Here is a 15,566-nt window from a genome sequence, read left to right as displayed (position 1 = left end):
ATGCATTCGGAGTCGTACATGACTTCGGCGTGCTGTGGCGAGAGAGAGGTTATTTAACTTCTCACGGTGCTCACATTCAGCACGGACCCCTCATTCATGCCTTATTAGATGCAATACATTTACCCATTGCAATATCGATTATGAAATGCAAAGCACATACGAAAGTTACTGATATCATTTCTCAAGGCAATGATCTAGCTGATAGAACAGCTAAACAGACTGCTCAAACTCAAACATCCGATATGACAAAGACAATAGTCCCGACGCCAACACATTGTATGACGGTTAAAGATCCTACTCTTGACGTAATTGATATACAGACACATGCTACACCAGAAGAAATAAAGAAATGGACGGAATTAGGAGGGATCCAAACGGATCAAGGATGGTTGATGAAGGAAAAGTCTGTGTGGTTCCTTCCTGATTCAATGGTCCAAGTCATTATTAACACTATCCATAGTCCAGCGCATCTAGGAGAGAAAGCTATGCTAGACAGCATTCAACATATTTGGTTCAACAAGCATTTACGAGCTGCAGCCAAACAAAAGGTTCGTACCTGTCTGATCTGTTGCCAGTTCAACCCAGGAAAAAGCGTTCCCGTAGAACAGGGTGGATTTCAGCCTCCTGATCACCCTTTTGAAGTCCTCCAGATGGATTATATCCAGATGGAACGATGCAGAGGATTCAAATATGTTCTCGTAGTTGTGTGTGCTCTTTCCCGTTGGACGGAGGCATACCCGGTTTCAGATTACACTGCCCCGACTACTGCCAAACAGTTGGTTCGAGAATTCTTCCCACGATACGGTTTACCACGTGTTGTTCACTCAGATAACGGCCAGCCGTTCTCATCCGAATTAATGAAACACGTTTCACTTTTGTTAGGCTATCAGTGGAAATTCCACTGTGTCCGACACCCCGAAGCAGCAGGTCTCGTAGAAAGACATAATCAGACTCTGAAAATAAGATTATCCAAAATATGCAGAGAGAAAGGTGTCGACTGGGTAGTAGCATTACCAGTTGCACTCTTTTACACAAGAATGGTAGCACACTCTCGAACAGGGCTATCCCCGTATGAAGTGATCTTCGGCAGACCACCAAATATGTGGGGGACGCCTATACCACGCAAAATAACTGATATTGACTGTAACATGCTGACAGATTACTTGGCTTCCTTGATGTCTGCACTACAATCTTGTCGTTCACAGGTAGCTGCAGCTTTTCCTGACAACACTGAGGTGAAACCCCATGACGTGGTTCCGGGAGACTTAGTCCTCGTGAGGAACTTTGATCGAAAGACGCAGCTGGAACCTAGGTGGAGGTCACCTCAGCTGGTGTTGCTCACAACAAGAACAGCCGTGAAGATCGAAGGCAGAAAAGGATGGATTCATTCAAGTCATATCAAGAAATTTCATGGACTGAAATCAGATGTGAATAGCACACCTTGTGTGTCTTCACCCATTGACTCAAAACTTCCTTTTGTGGAAAAAAGTGACTCCGAACTTTATAAATTAAAGCTCAGGCCCAATCAGTCGAGCAATTTGATTGTTTAAGTCCTCTCCAAGGTGAAGCGGTTGAATTGTCTCTGACATGTATCCCTTGGACCTGAATAGAGAAAGCACCCGAAAAATGTTGAAACGACAGGCGTACTGTAAATCACTGCGTAGTCATTGCATAGTGACGTTATTAATTTTGTTTTTCTCAAGTCTTTTAATAATTACTGCAAGTATATTGTTGCACATATATTATCCTATTTCTAGACATGTTTACAATGTTACTGCTGAACATTCTTTTAGTGAATTACCTCCGCTTGAATTGTCATACAGATTTGCGCTGCGCAATAACACTTTTATTAGTATGTTACATCATTCCCATCAGGTTAGCAATGCTACAAATTGTTGGATATGTGGCCGACTCCCTCCCCATCAGAACTATAAAGGAATTCTACCTCTTTTTCCATACCCGTTCACACACAACGGCTCCTGTGGAGCATGGTTTAGCTTAATTAATTCTCTGGATTCGAATTCTGCAGTTTATCAAGATAACTGGGTATGGGGACATTTGAATTTAGTTTTACTTAAGGTCTGCTATCCTAACAAGGAGGGACTTCCCAAAAGAACAGGAACTGATCTAGAAAATGAAGTATATGGATTAGGTAATTTTACGCTTAATCTTATGATCCTAAATGTCGAATCCAAAGCTACTCCAATTTTGCCCGCTATGTCAATATTTCCAGTAAAAGGTGAATTATGTGTAAGAAAGAATGGTTCCATACATATGGGCCATAGTAGATGCACCACTGTAGTAGAATTTAGTGATCAAGGCAAGTCTACATTTAGAGCTTCCCGCCATTCCTATTTTATATGTGGTCAGACGGCATATGTACGTTTGCCTCTAGATTGGGATGGTACCTGCTACATTGGATTCCTTTTGCCACCTGTTTTCCTAGCTCCTCCTGATTATCACAGAAATACTCATTTAGTACACAATAGAGAAAGGAGAGATCTCCCAATAGTCGATTACACTGAAACGGCATGGGAAAAATACACAGATTTCAATAAAGGTCTCTTTCCCTATATAGGTACCGTTACTAATAGTAAGCTGATACGTAGATTGACTAGAACCCTTGAAGCAGTAGTGAACGAAACTATTTCCGCCTTAGGCAATTTAACAGAAGAGCAGTCTGCTATGCGGATTGTTGTGCTTCAAAATCGTCTTGTCCTTGACGTCATCCTGGCCGATAGGGGCGGAGCTTGTAGGGTCATCGGATCAAGCTGTTGCATATTCATACCAGAAAATTCGCCATCTGTATATAAGGCCATAACCCGCCTTCATAAGATTGTAAGCCAGATACACCAGAATCCAGGCACCTGGACTTGGTCCGGTTGGTTTTGGAGCGTGTTATCAGCCTGGGGATGGAGAGTTCTATCCTTCCTAGGTATTGGCCTTCTCATATTATTCAGTTGCTGCTTATGCCTGCAATGTGGACCAGCGATTTGTGGTCTGTGTGCCACATCGTGCATTCCACATCAAGATTTTCATTCAAGATCCCGGAAGAAGAAAGAAGAACAAATGATGCTATATGAACAGATCAATGGATTAATGAAGATTGATATCTCTTGACGGGCAAGTAGGGGACAAGGAGGGAATGTGGAAATATGGATTTTTCTGGTCAGTTATGTCCCCTATCTTGGACCCCAACGGTTCTATGTGCATGTTACAAGTACATGTATGTTCCCTCCAGTTCCAGTTATGAAGACGCAAATACATGTGCGTCCACCGTTAACATGTCCTCTGTTGATCCGCCATGAATGGGCCGGATATTCCATTCCTAAGTACGAAAGGCCACTGCCTTTATATGGTTCACTTATGCCATTTTTACAGTCCAGGCAAGTAGGCCCTGATTCTGTCATCGAACTCTTCTTGCTTTCTGTCTTTGAAGCTCCAGTCCGAGCCTGCATCTGTGACCATGAACTTTGTCTCATTCTCTGCGCGGCTCACGAAGCCTGACATCAGCTTGCTGCCTGCCAAGAACTGTATTTCACCTTCGAAAATTATCTGCTCCGCTCCCTGCCCAATGCATTCCTGTCTAGTAGCTTAAGTAAACATTCTTCCAGCTACCAAGCAAAGGCCCGACTTCTCTGTCTTCATACAAGTAATTCATAGCCCTGTTACTATGGAAGATTCCGCCCTCGCATCTAGTGTAGACACTTAGACGCTTGTACACGCACTAACCGTCAGTATAGTCAGTATAGAATAAGATTCTACTCTAAGAGACCTCTCTTTTGGATAACATAGTTCTTTAAACATAGGATGTTAGATATGATTTGGGATTAGGTTGACTTGACCCTCCAGACTTCTGTCGCCACATGTAGAGCTAAATATCAAGTCCCCTTCACCCCCTAGTTGCACGTCAATCACACGTCATACTGCTGCGCGCGCATATCTGCCAAATATTTCTGCTGACATTGCGAAATTCTTTCATGTAACCACCCTCTTATGACATCACATCTGATGACGTTCTTTCATCACTCCCAGTTACGCCTATTTTTGCTACGTATGAATATATTATCACCACTATCAATTGTTACGCCTCTTGTATTGGCCTCACTGTAATGCCTATTGTATAAAAGTAATTGATTGTCAATAACGTATGTACTTCACTTCCTGAACCTTCGTGGTGATGGAACCTGGAGCAACCGATTATAATCGACCATTGGAATAAAGCCCATTTAGAACCTCTAATACCACGGATCCTGCCTCTTATTTACTGAGCTATTTTATTATGTTTCCGTATCAAATTAAGTCCCGGTAATTAAATTATTTACCACAGTATGTCCTTCAGTGTGTTTGCAGAGAAGTTTGGACAAATGTCACATTTCTCTGGATTATGCCCTGGATAAAAGCAGTGAATGTATTTCTTATTTTGTTGTCCATGTAGATCTTCCTTTTTGATCTACACACCTTAAACAGAGTTTTAGTTTCAGAAACCTTGGCCATTCTCAGCTTCAGTTGAAAAAATGTGCTGCCTCAGTGAAAAATAAATTCAAAGCTGAATCACTGGTTTCACAGAGAAATTATAAGAAAGGATCCTAGGGATAGATTTCAAAGGCCTGTGAAAAATCTCAGCAAATTCCTTAACACTAGACATGCGGTACAAAATCTGGCAGTTGGAACACAATGAGGTTGACTGTAGTCTGTGGCAGTTTCAATGTTATTGAGTGTAGTTATAGACTGCTATGTTAACATTGATTACCCAGGGTTTCAAGCCTGATGATGGGGAATTGTTCAAGCAGGCGAATCTCTGAAAGATACAGTTGCTGGAGAAATATATATCATCATGGTACATGTTGGAATACCCATTAGACCATACTTTATAAGATTGAATGGGTGGGTAAAGTGATAGTTTAGATACAATTTCTTGAACATCCTTAAATGCTTCGAGCCTTCCCTGGGCACTAACTCATAACAATAAAAAAGTGTCTACCTCCAGTAATATGGGAGGCTTACAGCTACAGGTTTTCTTGTTTCACATAGACCTCTGTTCTGCCAGCCTTAGTGAATAAGTGTTGAGGGGCAATGTTAAGTAATGATGCTTTTGTGGGTATGGGCTGTGCAATCATTGGCTCACACACATGATAGTAGCAGTCTGCTTCTTTGAGTTACTTGGTGGTAATTTCTGTCCCTGAATACATTTGTTCTCTCTTCCCTACAGCGTCAATACTGATTTCCCAGGAATCCAAATACATCAAGTGCTTCACTCAGAATTTGGAAGATCTAACCTGTTTCTGGGAGGAAAATACAGCAGGAGAGAGGTTACCATACAGCTTCTACTACCAGGAGGAGTGAGTACCCTGCCTATATATAGGGGCCAGGGGAACAATGGTTGGCCGTGAGTGGGAAGTAACAAGAGAGCTCCATATGAGGAAACTCTCTTCCCTGGAGGCCCACTCCTACAGTTGTGCATGGTCACCAAAGACACTGATATATAAGTGGTGTATATTGCAATAATATAAAATAGTCTAATGAGTTACTTGCATAGCGTTTCAAAGTCGAACAATGCTCTAAGCACTAACTGCCTTATACTATGTGGGATTCACTTGGGTTCTAGACAAGGTTGGAAAAGGGAGGATTTCTGTATGTTGGGGAGAGGGACATGCAGCGGCACACACAAGGTCCAGGAAGTCATGGGGTTATGAATTAGTAGAATAATCTGTTCATGGGTTGCCTCTGAGAGTATTGATGTTCACAGGGGGCAAGAAGAGAAGGCCTGCGTCCTGAGCACCCAGCAAACGGCAGCGGAGACTATGTACTACATCTGCTCCTTTCCCATGGAGGATGTGACTCTCTACACTACCTTCAACCTGACAATCACATCTGGCCACGGGGGATCCTTACTGAGGCAGAGGAGCCTTTCGGTGGACAAAGTCGGTAAGCATGGGACAAAATTAAGTGTGGGGTGGACAAGGGCTGCATAGCACCTAATGGTTCGTTTCTTAACAGGTAGAAACGTCCTCTCTTATAAAGCAAAACTGCCTTAGCATAAAATGTTAATCCTTGCAGTAAAATACCCCAAAATGTCAATCAAGGGTATTTAAACCTTACATTGCACATAAGTAGAGGCCAGGCCCTACTGCAACAGCATGCTGCGCATGACCGAAGGCTGTCTGCGGTGGGTGTCTGGCTGCCCTGGAAGGGGGAGATTGGGCACAGGGCCTGTCCAAAGGCCAGGTCCTGCACCCAACGCCACGCTTTTCCTGGCTGAAGGCTGTGCGCAGTACAGGGTTGGCCGAGTGTGGATGGGACCAGGGTCTGGCCCTGTGTCTAAATGTGTGCTGTGCATGACTGAAAGCCTATAGCTGCGATTAAAGGCTCATTCCCTTATTATAAACGCTAATTTTTGGAATGGGGTAATTACTCGGCAGTGGGCCTTTAATGGGTACAGCCTGCAATGGAGGTCTTTAATGGTATATAAGGACATTCTGTCTTCATAGAGCTGAGTGTTCTTATACATTCATAGTCTGCTGTAGCAGGCTATACTGCTCTGGTGGACTATAAGAATATATTAACATTAATAAACATGACAAACTATTTTGGGGATTCAACTAAAAACATGAAAAAAGGGACAGCAAAAGAAAACTTATATTTAAAAAACAAAACATTTTTTGTATCCCTGCACGTTTTCAGTCAAGAGCTCTTCCCAGGCGCTGGTACTTTGCCCCACTGCAGAAACATATGTGCCGCAATCCATACAATAAGGAGCAATTCAGCAGTATAGGCATTTCCAATGCTGGCTCAGGGCAGCAGCAGCATTGGGAGGAGCAGTGTCACCAGGTTGGACACTGTGAAGTGGAGTGCTGGATGTGAAGGCTCCTTCATCCTCTTGCTGTTTTATTTTTGCATCATTGAGCTGCCTGGGGTGCTTTAATATCCCAGAGGTGCAGACGAATACTTATTCCCAGTGCCTCTGTAAAACTGCTTCTTTTTTTTTATTTTTTTTTTTTATTGGTATTTGTAAACATACAAACGTTAGTAAATTTCCAGTATATATGTCTCGTATATCGTATATGCACCATTCGGTCCACCCCCAGCAGTTTTCTAAGTAATTTCCCTGTATTTTACACATGCAACTACATTTTTAACTTTATACATCAGTTGTCTTTTGTATTATAATAGTCTTTGCACCTCCGCCCAACTTATTTCCAATATTCAAGTACGTATCGGCTGTTCATTCACGTTGTAATGCAGTAATAAATGTAAAACTGCATCTTGCATACATTGCAGGTCACCACCTTTGCTAACACCTTCCTTTCACCTGATTGGATGGTGAAAAACTCCCACATTATGGATTGAGAGTGCTATGTGGGTCGACCTGTTGCTCCTCTTCATCACCTGAGTTGTTTTATTGGTATTCTCCTCCTGATGCCATTTATTGTTTCTGGATAAAATCACCAGAAGTTTCAAAAAAAGAAAAAAAGGCATCAGATACTGGACAGGGTGTGATTAGTGCGAACCGCCACTCCCTTATCATTGTAAGAGGGTTGGAACTTCCTGCCTGTACCTCAAAATTTTGACAGCCTAGAAATGGTGTTTCTCTTTTTGTCATAGCTACCGTGGTACCATTTTCAGGTAATTCAACACCTAACAACTCAGGCATTTCACTAAAAACTTCTAGAAATCTCTCCTATTTGGACCTGTAAGGAAACCTCTAGGTTCAAACTTTAAATAAAATGTCCCATTCATAGCGAACACAACATTTGTTTAGCTTGACCTAGAACTGGAGTTAAACTCTTGAGGGTTTCCCTTGGAACACTCTCATTAGTTCTATGGGTGCCGCAGGTGTATCGCAGTACTCTATGGGAGGTAAAAAAAAATAAAAAAATGAAAGCACCTATTTGATTGTACTCTCCCGAGACATTACTCAAAAAGCCCACACCTTTTAAAAACTAACTTAAACTTTTACTAACCACCGTTATTGGATTGGTGTTTAAGAGAGCTAGGTAGCAGAAGATGCAATCTGAAGCCACAATTACCTCATACAAAACTGGAGACCAGCAAATACCAAACACATCATCCACCAGGCTTATGCAAGATACACCATGTAAAGATGATGACATCAGTGTTCTCCCAAGCACTTCTGCGGCATAACAACAAGCAACGGCAGTGAAAGAATCCCTGGGAAGGTAGTTTTTCGCACTTACAGCTAGCAAAAAAGAATAAGTGCGCAGAAACGTATGCGCACTCTGTGCCAGAAAGTGCTACATAGAGGTAAAAGGGGATGGTATTTACTAGGAACTGTTAGAATGTGGAAAAATCTGAGGATTATGCACCCAAACAGTATAGAGCATGCAGAGATGCAGTAAAAGCGAACAGTAGAAAGAAACCAACTTCTCCAGAGGAAGTGCTGGAACAAGTACCGAAAGAAAATGATGGTAACATGCAGCATTTCTTTTTTTCTTCTTTTACTTCGGTCCTCATTAATGAAAGAAAGGAAAGAGGTAGAAGCTCAGGAAGAGTACTAGGAGAAATTTTTATTCAATCGTTCCAACTATTTTCTCCTGATACCTGGTTCAAGACCTCAGGCAACCATGCATAAGAGAATTCTTGGTAACTTGGTGTTTCTCCTTTTTTAAATTTATTGGTTTTTGTTTGTTTTGTAATCATTGGACCGTAGATGGATGTCACTTCAAATATGTTCTTATATCTAGTATCCCATGGTTCTCACATCCCCGCTCTTTTGCTGGAAAGACAGCTGTGGTCTAGCCAATGTACTCGTTTAGCTGGTCTTACATAATCCATAACCCCGGGTGTAGGAGAGGATACCCATTTCAGGCAAATTTCTCTTTTTGCCAATAAGGTTAAAATGAAAAGCAATTATGCATACTTTTTGTAGTTTTAACAGTGACCCCTCACCTGCTAAGACCTCGGAAATCACAAGTGCAAGGCTTGCCTCTATCTCTGTTCCTATAATTTTAGATAAAGCCTTACCCACTTCTTGCCAAAAGACCTGGATCAAAGGACACTACTGAAATATATGAACAACCTCTGCTTCTTCCATGGCACACTTAAGACTGCCTTTGTTGCTCGGTCTCCCAGAGTTGATAACTTCTCTGGTGTATAAAACTCCCTGTGTACTGAAACCAAATGGTTCTTTCAGAGGGGTGCAAATGTTATTGACAATCGCAAAGTAGACATCAATACTTGCCATAAGTGTGTTACCTCCATCGTAGGCAGGTCCCTCCTCCAAGTCTCCTCCGACAAAGTAAAAGTTCCATCCTCTCATTCCACCGTCATCCAATACCACTTGAAAACCTCTTTTTGTTGAGAGGGTGGTCCCCTGTAGTTTGTTTTCCCACTCTCTATTTCCTTCCCCCTCTTTACTCAAATCATGTGCTCAACTTGTCAGTTGGTAATACTTCAATTTGGATAGCCTGTTGTTAGTGAATACAGACAGAGTTTCCCAGGTGACTAAGCTATTCTTCTCAATGATTTGTCCCCATTTATTTATTCATGTGTCAATTAATGGGACTGCTAGCTTGTCTTGTAGTTCAGAGTCCCGGGTGAGTTCCATATAGTCATGAAAGCTCTGTAAAAGGGTATCCTCATAATCCGTCTAACCTGGTACCAAAGCTCACAAGCAGCATTTAGAATCTTTAATATAACCCTCTAGAAAACTTTGAATGACCCCAATTTTTTTTTTTTAATCTTTTTATTAGCAAAGCTTAGGAGAATTGCAGACACAGTATGCATAGTCAGAGTTACACGACAAGCAGATACCATTTTGCAAAAATGATACATTCGCTGAATGATAGGCGATAGACAACACCCTCTGCATGGATCAGTTTCTCAAGTTCACGCTCTATATTTCCGCCAAGGCGCCCAGATTTTCCCCCATTTCTTAGCGGCACCCCTGCTTTTGTACACCGTTTCTTCAGCGCATTGGCACCAATCGAGGTCCCGTATCCATTCCTCCAGCGTCGGAGGTAGAGACGCCCCCCACTTTCTGGCAATGTTCCTGTTAGCAACCCCTGCCGCAAGAGCCAGCCACAGGCCCTCGTATCTGGACCAGTCAGCGTCCGTTGTAATCATCAACAGTAACCACTTTCCATCAAGGGGGACTGTCACACCCATTACCCTAGACATGACATCTGTGACCCCGCGCCAATACCGTGCAATCTCAGGACATTCCCATAGGATGTGCAGGAAGGTTCCCTCCCCCTGACATCCTCAGACACACTTTGCATCAGTGATCCTTCCCCATGTGTAAAGGTGGGTGCACGGGTAGTAAGTGCGGTGCAATATTTTGAGTTGAACCAATCTAAAGCGGGGGCGCATCGCTATTTCTCTGGGACTCTGAATCGCCTCCTGCCACTCCTCCTCGTCAAATGGCTCCAGGTCTTTTGCCCATGCGTTTCGGAGAGTCGTCAAGGGATCTGGCACATTGTTTATCAGCTTGCGATAAATCGTGGATGCTGGTTTCTCAGCAATGTGGCCCAGGAGTACTCTGTCTTCCAGTGGGGAGTTCTCTGGGACGGAAGTGCCACTGTAAATGAGTGTGCGCAGTGCGTGGACCACTCTCAGGTAGTGGTAATTTTGCGTCTGATTGAGATTACAGTCCCGCTGGAACGCCCAAATTTAAAGAAGAAGAATCACCTCCATGTGGAAAAAATTTCAGCATGGCTTTGAAAATGGGAGGAAAATAAGCGAGGTTGGACAAAAGAAATCTTATATTCTTTAGCTGAAAAGCCCAGCAGCATAAAAGGAAATCTGGACCTGCTATACCTCCTTCTATTTTTGTCCTTTGAAGTTTCTTCCAGGCGATTCTCACTCCCTTACATGACCAGATATAACTTGTTATTTCTCTTTGTAACTTTTTGGTCTATTTTGTTTCAAACAATAGGGGGATTGCATTAAAAATGAAGGTAAACTTTGGCAATATTGACATTTTTACCAAATTGGTCCCATCAATAATTGAGAGTGGGACACAGCCCCAAGATCTTACTAGAGACCCAGTCTCAGTCATTTCTTTTATCAAAGTTAACCTGGGCCATATTTCCCAAATACTGAACCGCCTGGACCCCCAAATATCCTTTTTTATTTTTACCAGCGTGCTATTCAAATGAGTAATCCAGGTCATGATTTCAGTCTTTTGTTGATTAATTAGGTATCCAGGAACATTTCCAAAATCTGTTAAAGTCTGCAATAAAACTGGGAGGGAGCCATCAAAGTCCTGTGTGTAAACCATCAAGTTGTTTTCATATAGCACAAGCTTTTTCAGCCAACCATTACATTCAAAAGGAATCATATTCTTATTTGCCCTTATTTTGTTTGCTAATGGTTCAATATATAGATCAAGGGGCAGGTGTGATGGAGGACACCCCTGCCCTGTCCCTCTCTCTATATTGATCTGTGTGGTCAGGTTCCCGTTCACAATTATCCTGGCTGCTGTTTTGTTTTATAAATTAAGCAGATCGCTATAGTGAAGGTCTCCCCTAGGTCATAATGATGGATGACTTGATGTAAAAAGGGCCTACTTACCCTGTCAAAGGCCTATGCAGCATCAAATGTAAGCACAGTTAGTGGCAGTTTGTTCTAACAATCCACATTTCGGCATATACTGCAGACACTGCCATAAACTTGTGGCCTGTGGTGAAAGTACTACAAGATATAGATGGGACATTGAACAGCATCTGCAAACAGAACACAAAGACTTGTGTAAAAAATAAAAGAAGTAGTAAAATATGTCCACAAACGTTTTAAGCTATATCAAAACAATTTACAAAAATACTAGTTAAATACTGTAAACAAAAGAAGTTTGCTGAAAATTTTGAAAACAAAATGTGAAAAGCAACACAAAACACACATGTAAACAAGCATTTGCAATGCAATAGGTCTCGCATTTGCGAGAGTTTGAGCTATTGGCATTGTAAATGATATTGTTTTTTACTTATGTTTTTTGTTTGGAGTGGAGTGGATGTATGTTGTTTGTAGTGGAATTATGTGGTTTGGATTGGAATTGTTAGTTGTGAAAGAGTGTGGGGTTGAATTGTGTGGTGTGTAGTGTATTTATGTGTTATGGTGAATAGATAGGGGTGAGAGCTGTATAAAATAGATAGAGGAATAGGTAGTTTGTGTATGAAGTGGCGAATGAAGACTAGATAGAGTAGTAGAAAGAGTGTGTTAGAGAGAATGATTGGGAGAGAAGGTTATAGACACATAAAGAGGCTGCGTTTGTGTACACACCAAAAGAAGTGGAGGAGAGTGTGTGTTTGTGGTGTGGATTTTTTGAAAAGTTACGGTAAAGAAACTGCTATAAGACCTGAAGTGAACCAATATGAGAAATGTTGGTTGAGGGTATGCTTGTGCAATGGAATTATGTGGATAGTAATTATGTGGTATTAACTGGAGTGGACTGATGTGGTATTGTGCGTTGTGAAGTGTCATGTATTGAGTGGAATTATGTGAGGTGGTATTGAATTATGTGGCATGATGTTGAATTCTGTGGTGTGGATTACATGTATGCGGTGTGTAGTGGAATTATGTGTTGTGGAGTGAAATTGTGTGCTGTGGAATTGAATTGTGTGGAGTTGAATTGTGTTGCATGAAATTGTGTGGGACTGAGTTGAGTAGAATTATGTGGCACGTGTGGAGTGTGTTTATGTGGAGTGTTGCTGTGTGCCATGGAGTAGATTTATGTGTGGTGTGATTATGTGCTATGGAGTGGAGTGTAGTTTTGTTGTGTTGTATGGAATTGTGTGGCATTAAATTGTGTGGTGTGGCATTGTGTGGATGGAACTGTGTGGCATGGTGTAGAATTATGTGGAGTGTAAATATGGTGTTGTTGAGTTGAATTTTGTTGAGTGCAGTTATGTGTTTTGGAGCCAAGTGGATATATGTGGAGTGTAATTATGTATTAATGTCTAATGAGCAGTGTAACTATGTATGTGCCTTGGCTCCTTGAGGACAAATGGGTTCTGCATCACCACCTTGCGCAGCAGCATAATGCTGTGTTGTGTTAAAAAGCGCACATTTTCTTTTTTTGGGTGGAGCCGGGGTGCAGTATCCCTCTACTGCTGCGCACACACACACACACACAGAAAGTGCAGCGGTCAATTAGGATATCATTAACAATTACGCTACACAACACAAAGTAAAGTAGGTTTTGTTGCTTTAAATGACATCAGCTTAGTAACGTGGTGTAGAATGTTTGTACAAAATAAAGTGTTCAACATTTTGGACACGTGTACATCATATGTATTTTTATAGCATTTATGTCTAATACTGCAAGGCAGATGGCGATACATGAGGTGTCTCAATGTAACCCTTGAGAGGCAGATCGATAAATATATTTGTGGTACCATTAATCCATATACCTATTTGTAGGCAAAGGCATATTCCCAAATTGAAATTATTAAATATTCCCATATAGTACAGCTAGCCAATGAAAGCCATGAGGGCTAGAAATAAGTAGCATGTAAGTAGTTGATGGGTTTGGGAAAGAATCAATTTTAAAAAACGGCAGGTATGGTGCATGGACAGCCAGCTATTAGAAAGGTGCAATAACGATGACGGTAGGGCTGGTGCCCGAGTCGGTCATGTCTGGCCTCTGGCATTGAAAGGCAAATTGCACGGGGGAAGAGTTAGGCTCATTGCACTGTCCCTTTGAAATGCGGGTGCCTGCCAAGCGTCAGTCCGAGCTACTGAACGGCATTTGAGCGGGAGTCAATCTTGTAACTGGCGTATGGCAGTAAAAGGCAGCTGGGGCCTGGGGGAGAGCCTGTGTGAGCAGGCAGTGCAGAGAAGAGCAAACAGAGCTACGACCAGGGCCATCAAGGTGAGTGAAGATCATCAGTAAAGCCACGATCAGAGAATACAATGCGCCATCCACGTATGAGGCGCCTGTACACTGTAAGCCTACTAGGGACCTATTGCATTGCAAATGCTAACGGCTGTCCTGCAGTTCCCCCGGGGCACAAGCAGGCATCCACTTCTGTGTGGACAGCTGATCTCAGCAAAAAGACAGAAGTGGATGCCTGCTTGTGCCCCGGGGGACTGACATAAAAAAAAACACGCGAATGTCGCGTCTTGAAGAACCCTGAAGCTGTAAGCAGTATGCTGGTTCCGCTACGGAGTTGGAATAACAAGCAGTCTTGCACAACAGTTCTACGTTTGAAAGCTTGGCTGAATTGAATGCACTACAGTGAAAATTAACTTGCTGAGAGGAAAACATTGTTTCAGGTAATGTAAAATGGGAAACTGCAAATTTCATGAATGTGCGTGCGTCATCGTGATCGCGATCGCTCTGAAAGCGAAAGTGATCGCGATGGCGATGACACACGAGTTTTCAAAGTGCTGCTGGCGGCCGGCTGCGCGTGCACGATCGCGTGAACGCAAGCGTTAGGCCAGCCAGCAGCACTTTGAAATGCCCACATACAAAATGTCTCTCAGCGAGACCTAAAAATAGTAACCACTCTCTTTTGCATATGGGGTTGGGTGCTCGGGGGAAGGTGGATGCAGGGCCAGGCTGAAGGCTAGGTCCTGCGGGCAGCATTCCACCATGGAAGGTCGAGCACGGTGAGGGAGTTAAAACAAACCAAAGAAACACTGACATTCACCAATTATAGTTTACTGAGCTATCTATAACTTGCACCCCATGCCCTGCTTATGACCTACCATATTGCATCACTTTTGCATGTTAAATGGTATAATTGATGACATCACTGATGACATTTCAAATGACATTAATGGCATCATTGATAACACCATAGTCACATACGGCATAGAGTTAGTGGAACATAGTTCCAGAATTTTCCCCATGTCTTGCAGACTGCCTTAGTGGTGTATAGTAGTTCTCAATTTTAAAAAGTCTAGACCAATCTTTCCACAACCGAATAGCAGATTTGAAGCCCACTTTTTATGGCAACTCTGTTCTGCAAAGCAGAAAGATGCCTGCTTCATTGCCTAAGCTTACTTGTTATATAGAGGGTACTATTGAAAGTTGTAGTATAGAGGCCATTAATTAATATGGCTATATGTAGCAACACTGCAGAGAAGTAAAAGCATTTAGAATTTAGTAGTGCCCGTCCGCTTTTTCCTAACATAAGCGTACAATATTTCAATGCCCTCAGTGGACGCTTATACGCCCATACAAAGTTGCTATAGACTGAAACTGAATTGTGAACCCAACCATCCTTAAAGCTAATTGAATGGCCCTGAACATGTATACGAATTTGGGCAATATTGTCATCTTGAGGACATTGCAGTGACCAATATATGCTATTTAAATTACTTTTAATCTCTTTTGGTCTTTGAAAATAATGAATAATAATGAATTAACATCAGCAGTTATATTTACAGCAAGATATATGGCGATCTCATCCATTCTAGGATCTTGTGGGTTTTTTTTGTTTAAAATTTGTTTATTGGGATTTTACATTATAAGTTACATATTGACTTCATACATCATTATTATAGCCTTATAGTCCGCCGTAGCGGGCTATACCGGCTGTTAAAGGCCCGCTGCAGCGTTAAAGGCCCGAGCCGAAGGCGAGGGACTTTAACAACAGCAG

The 15,566-nt window shown here is 42.2% G+C and overlaps 1 protein-coding gene across 2 annotated transcripts in view; it reads left to right on the top strand.

Moving 5' to 3' along the window:
* The window catches only part of EPOR (erythropoietin receptor), a 272,782-nt gene that overhangs the window by 140,674 nt on the left and 116,542 nt on the right, over nt 1-15,566 (top strand). For both annotated transcript variants that reach the window (XM_085600545.1, XM_085600544.1), the window contains exons 2-3: nt 5,213-5,342; nt 5,750-5,928. In XM_085600545.1, coding sequence (XP_085456671.1) covers nt 5,213-5,342; nt 5,750-5,928 — 309 coding nt within the window. The remainder of the gene's footprint in view (nt 1-5,212; nt 5,343-5,749; nt 5,929-15,566) is intronic.

Source organism: Triturus cristatus, chromosome 4_2 (assembly GCF_964204655.1).
Source record: "Triturus cristatus chromosome 4_2, aTriCri1.1, whole genome shotgun sequence".
In the NCBI taxonomy this organism is placed as follows: Eukaryota; Metazoa; Chordata; class Amphibia; order Caudata; family Salamandridae; genus Triturus; species Triturus cristatus.
This window is presented reverse-complemented; position numbering and strand designations above follow the sequence as displayed.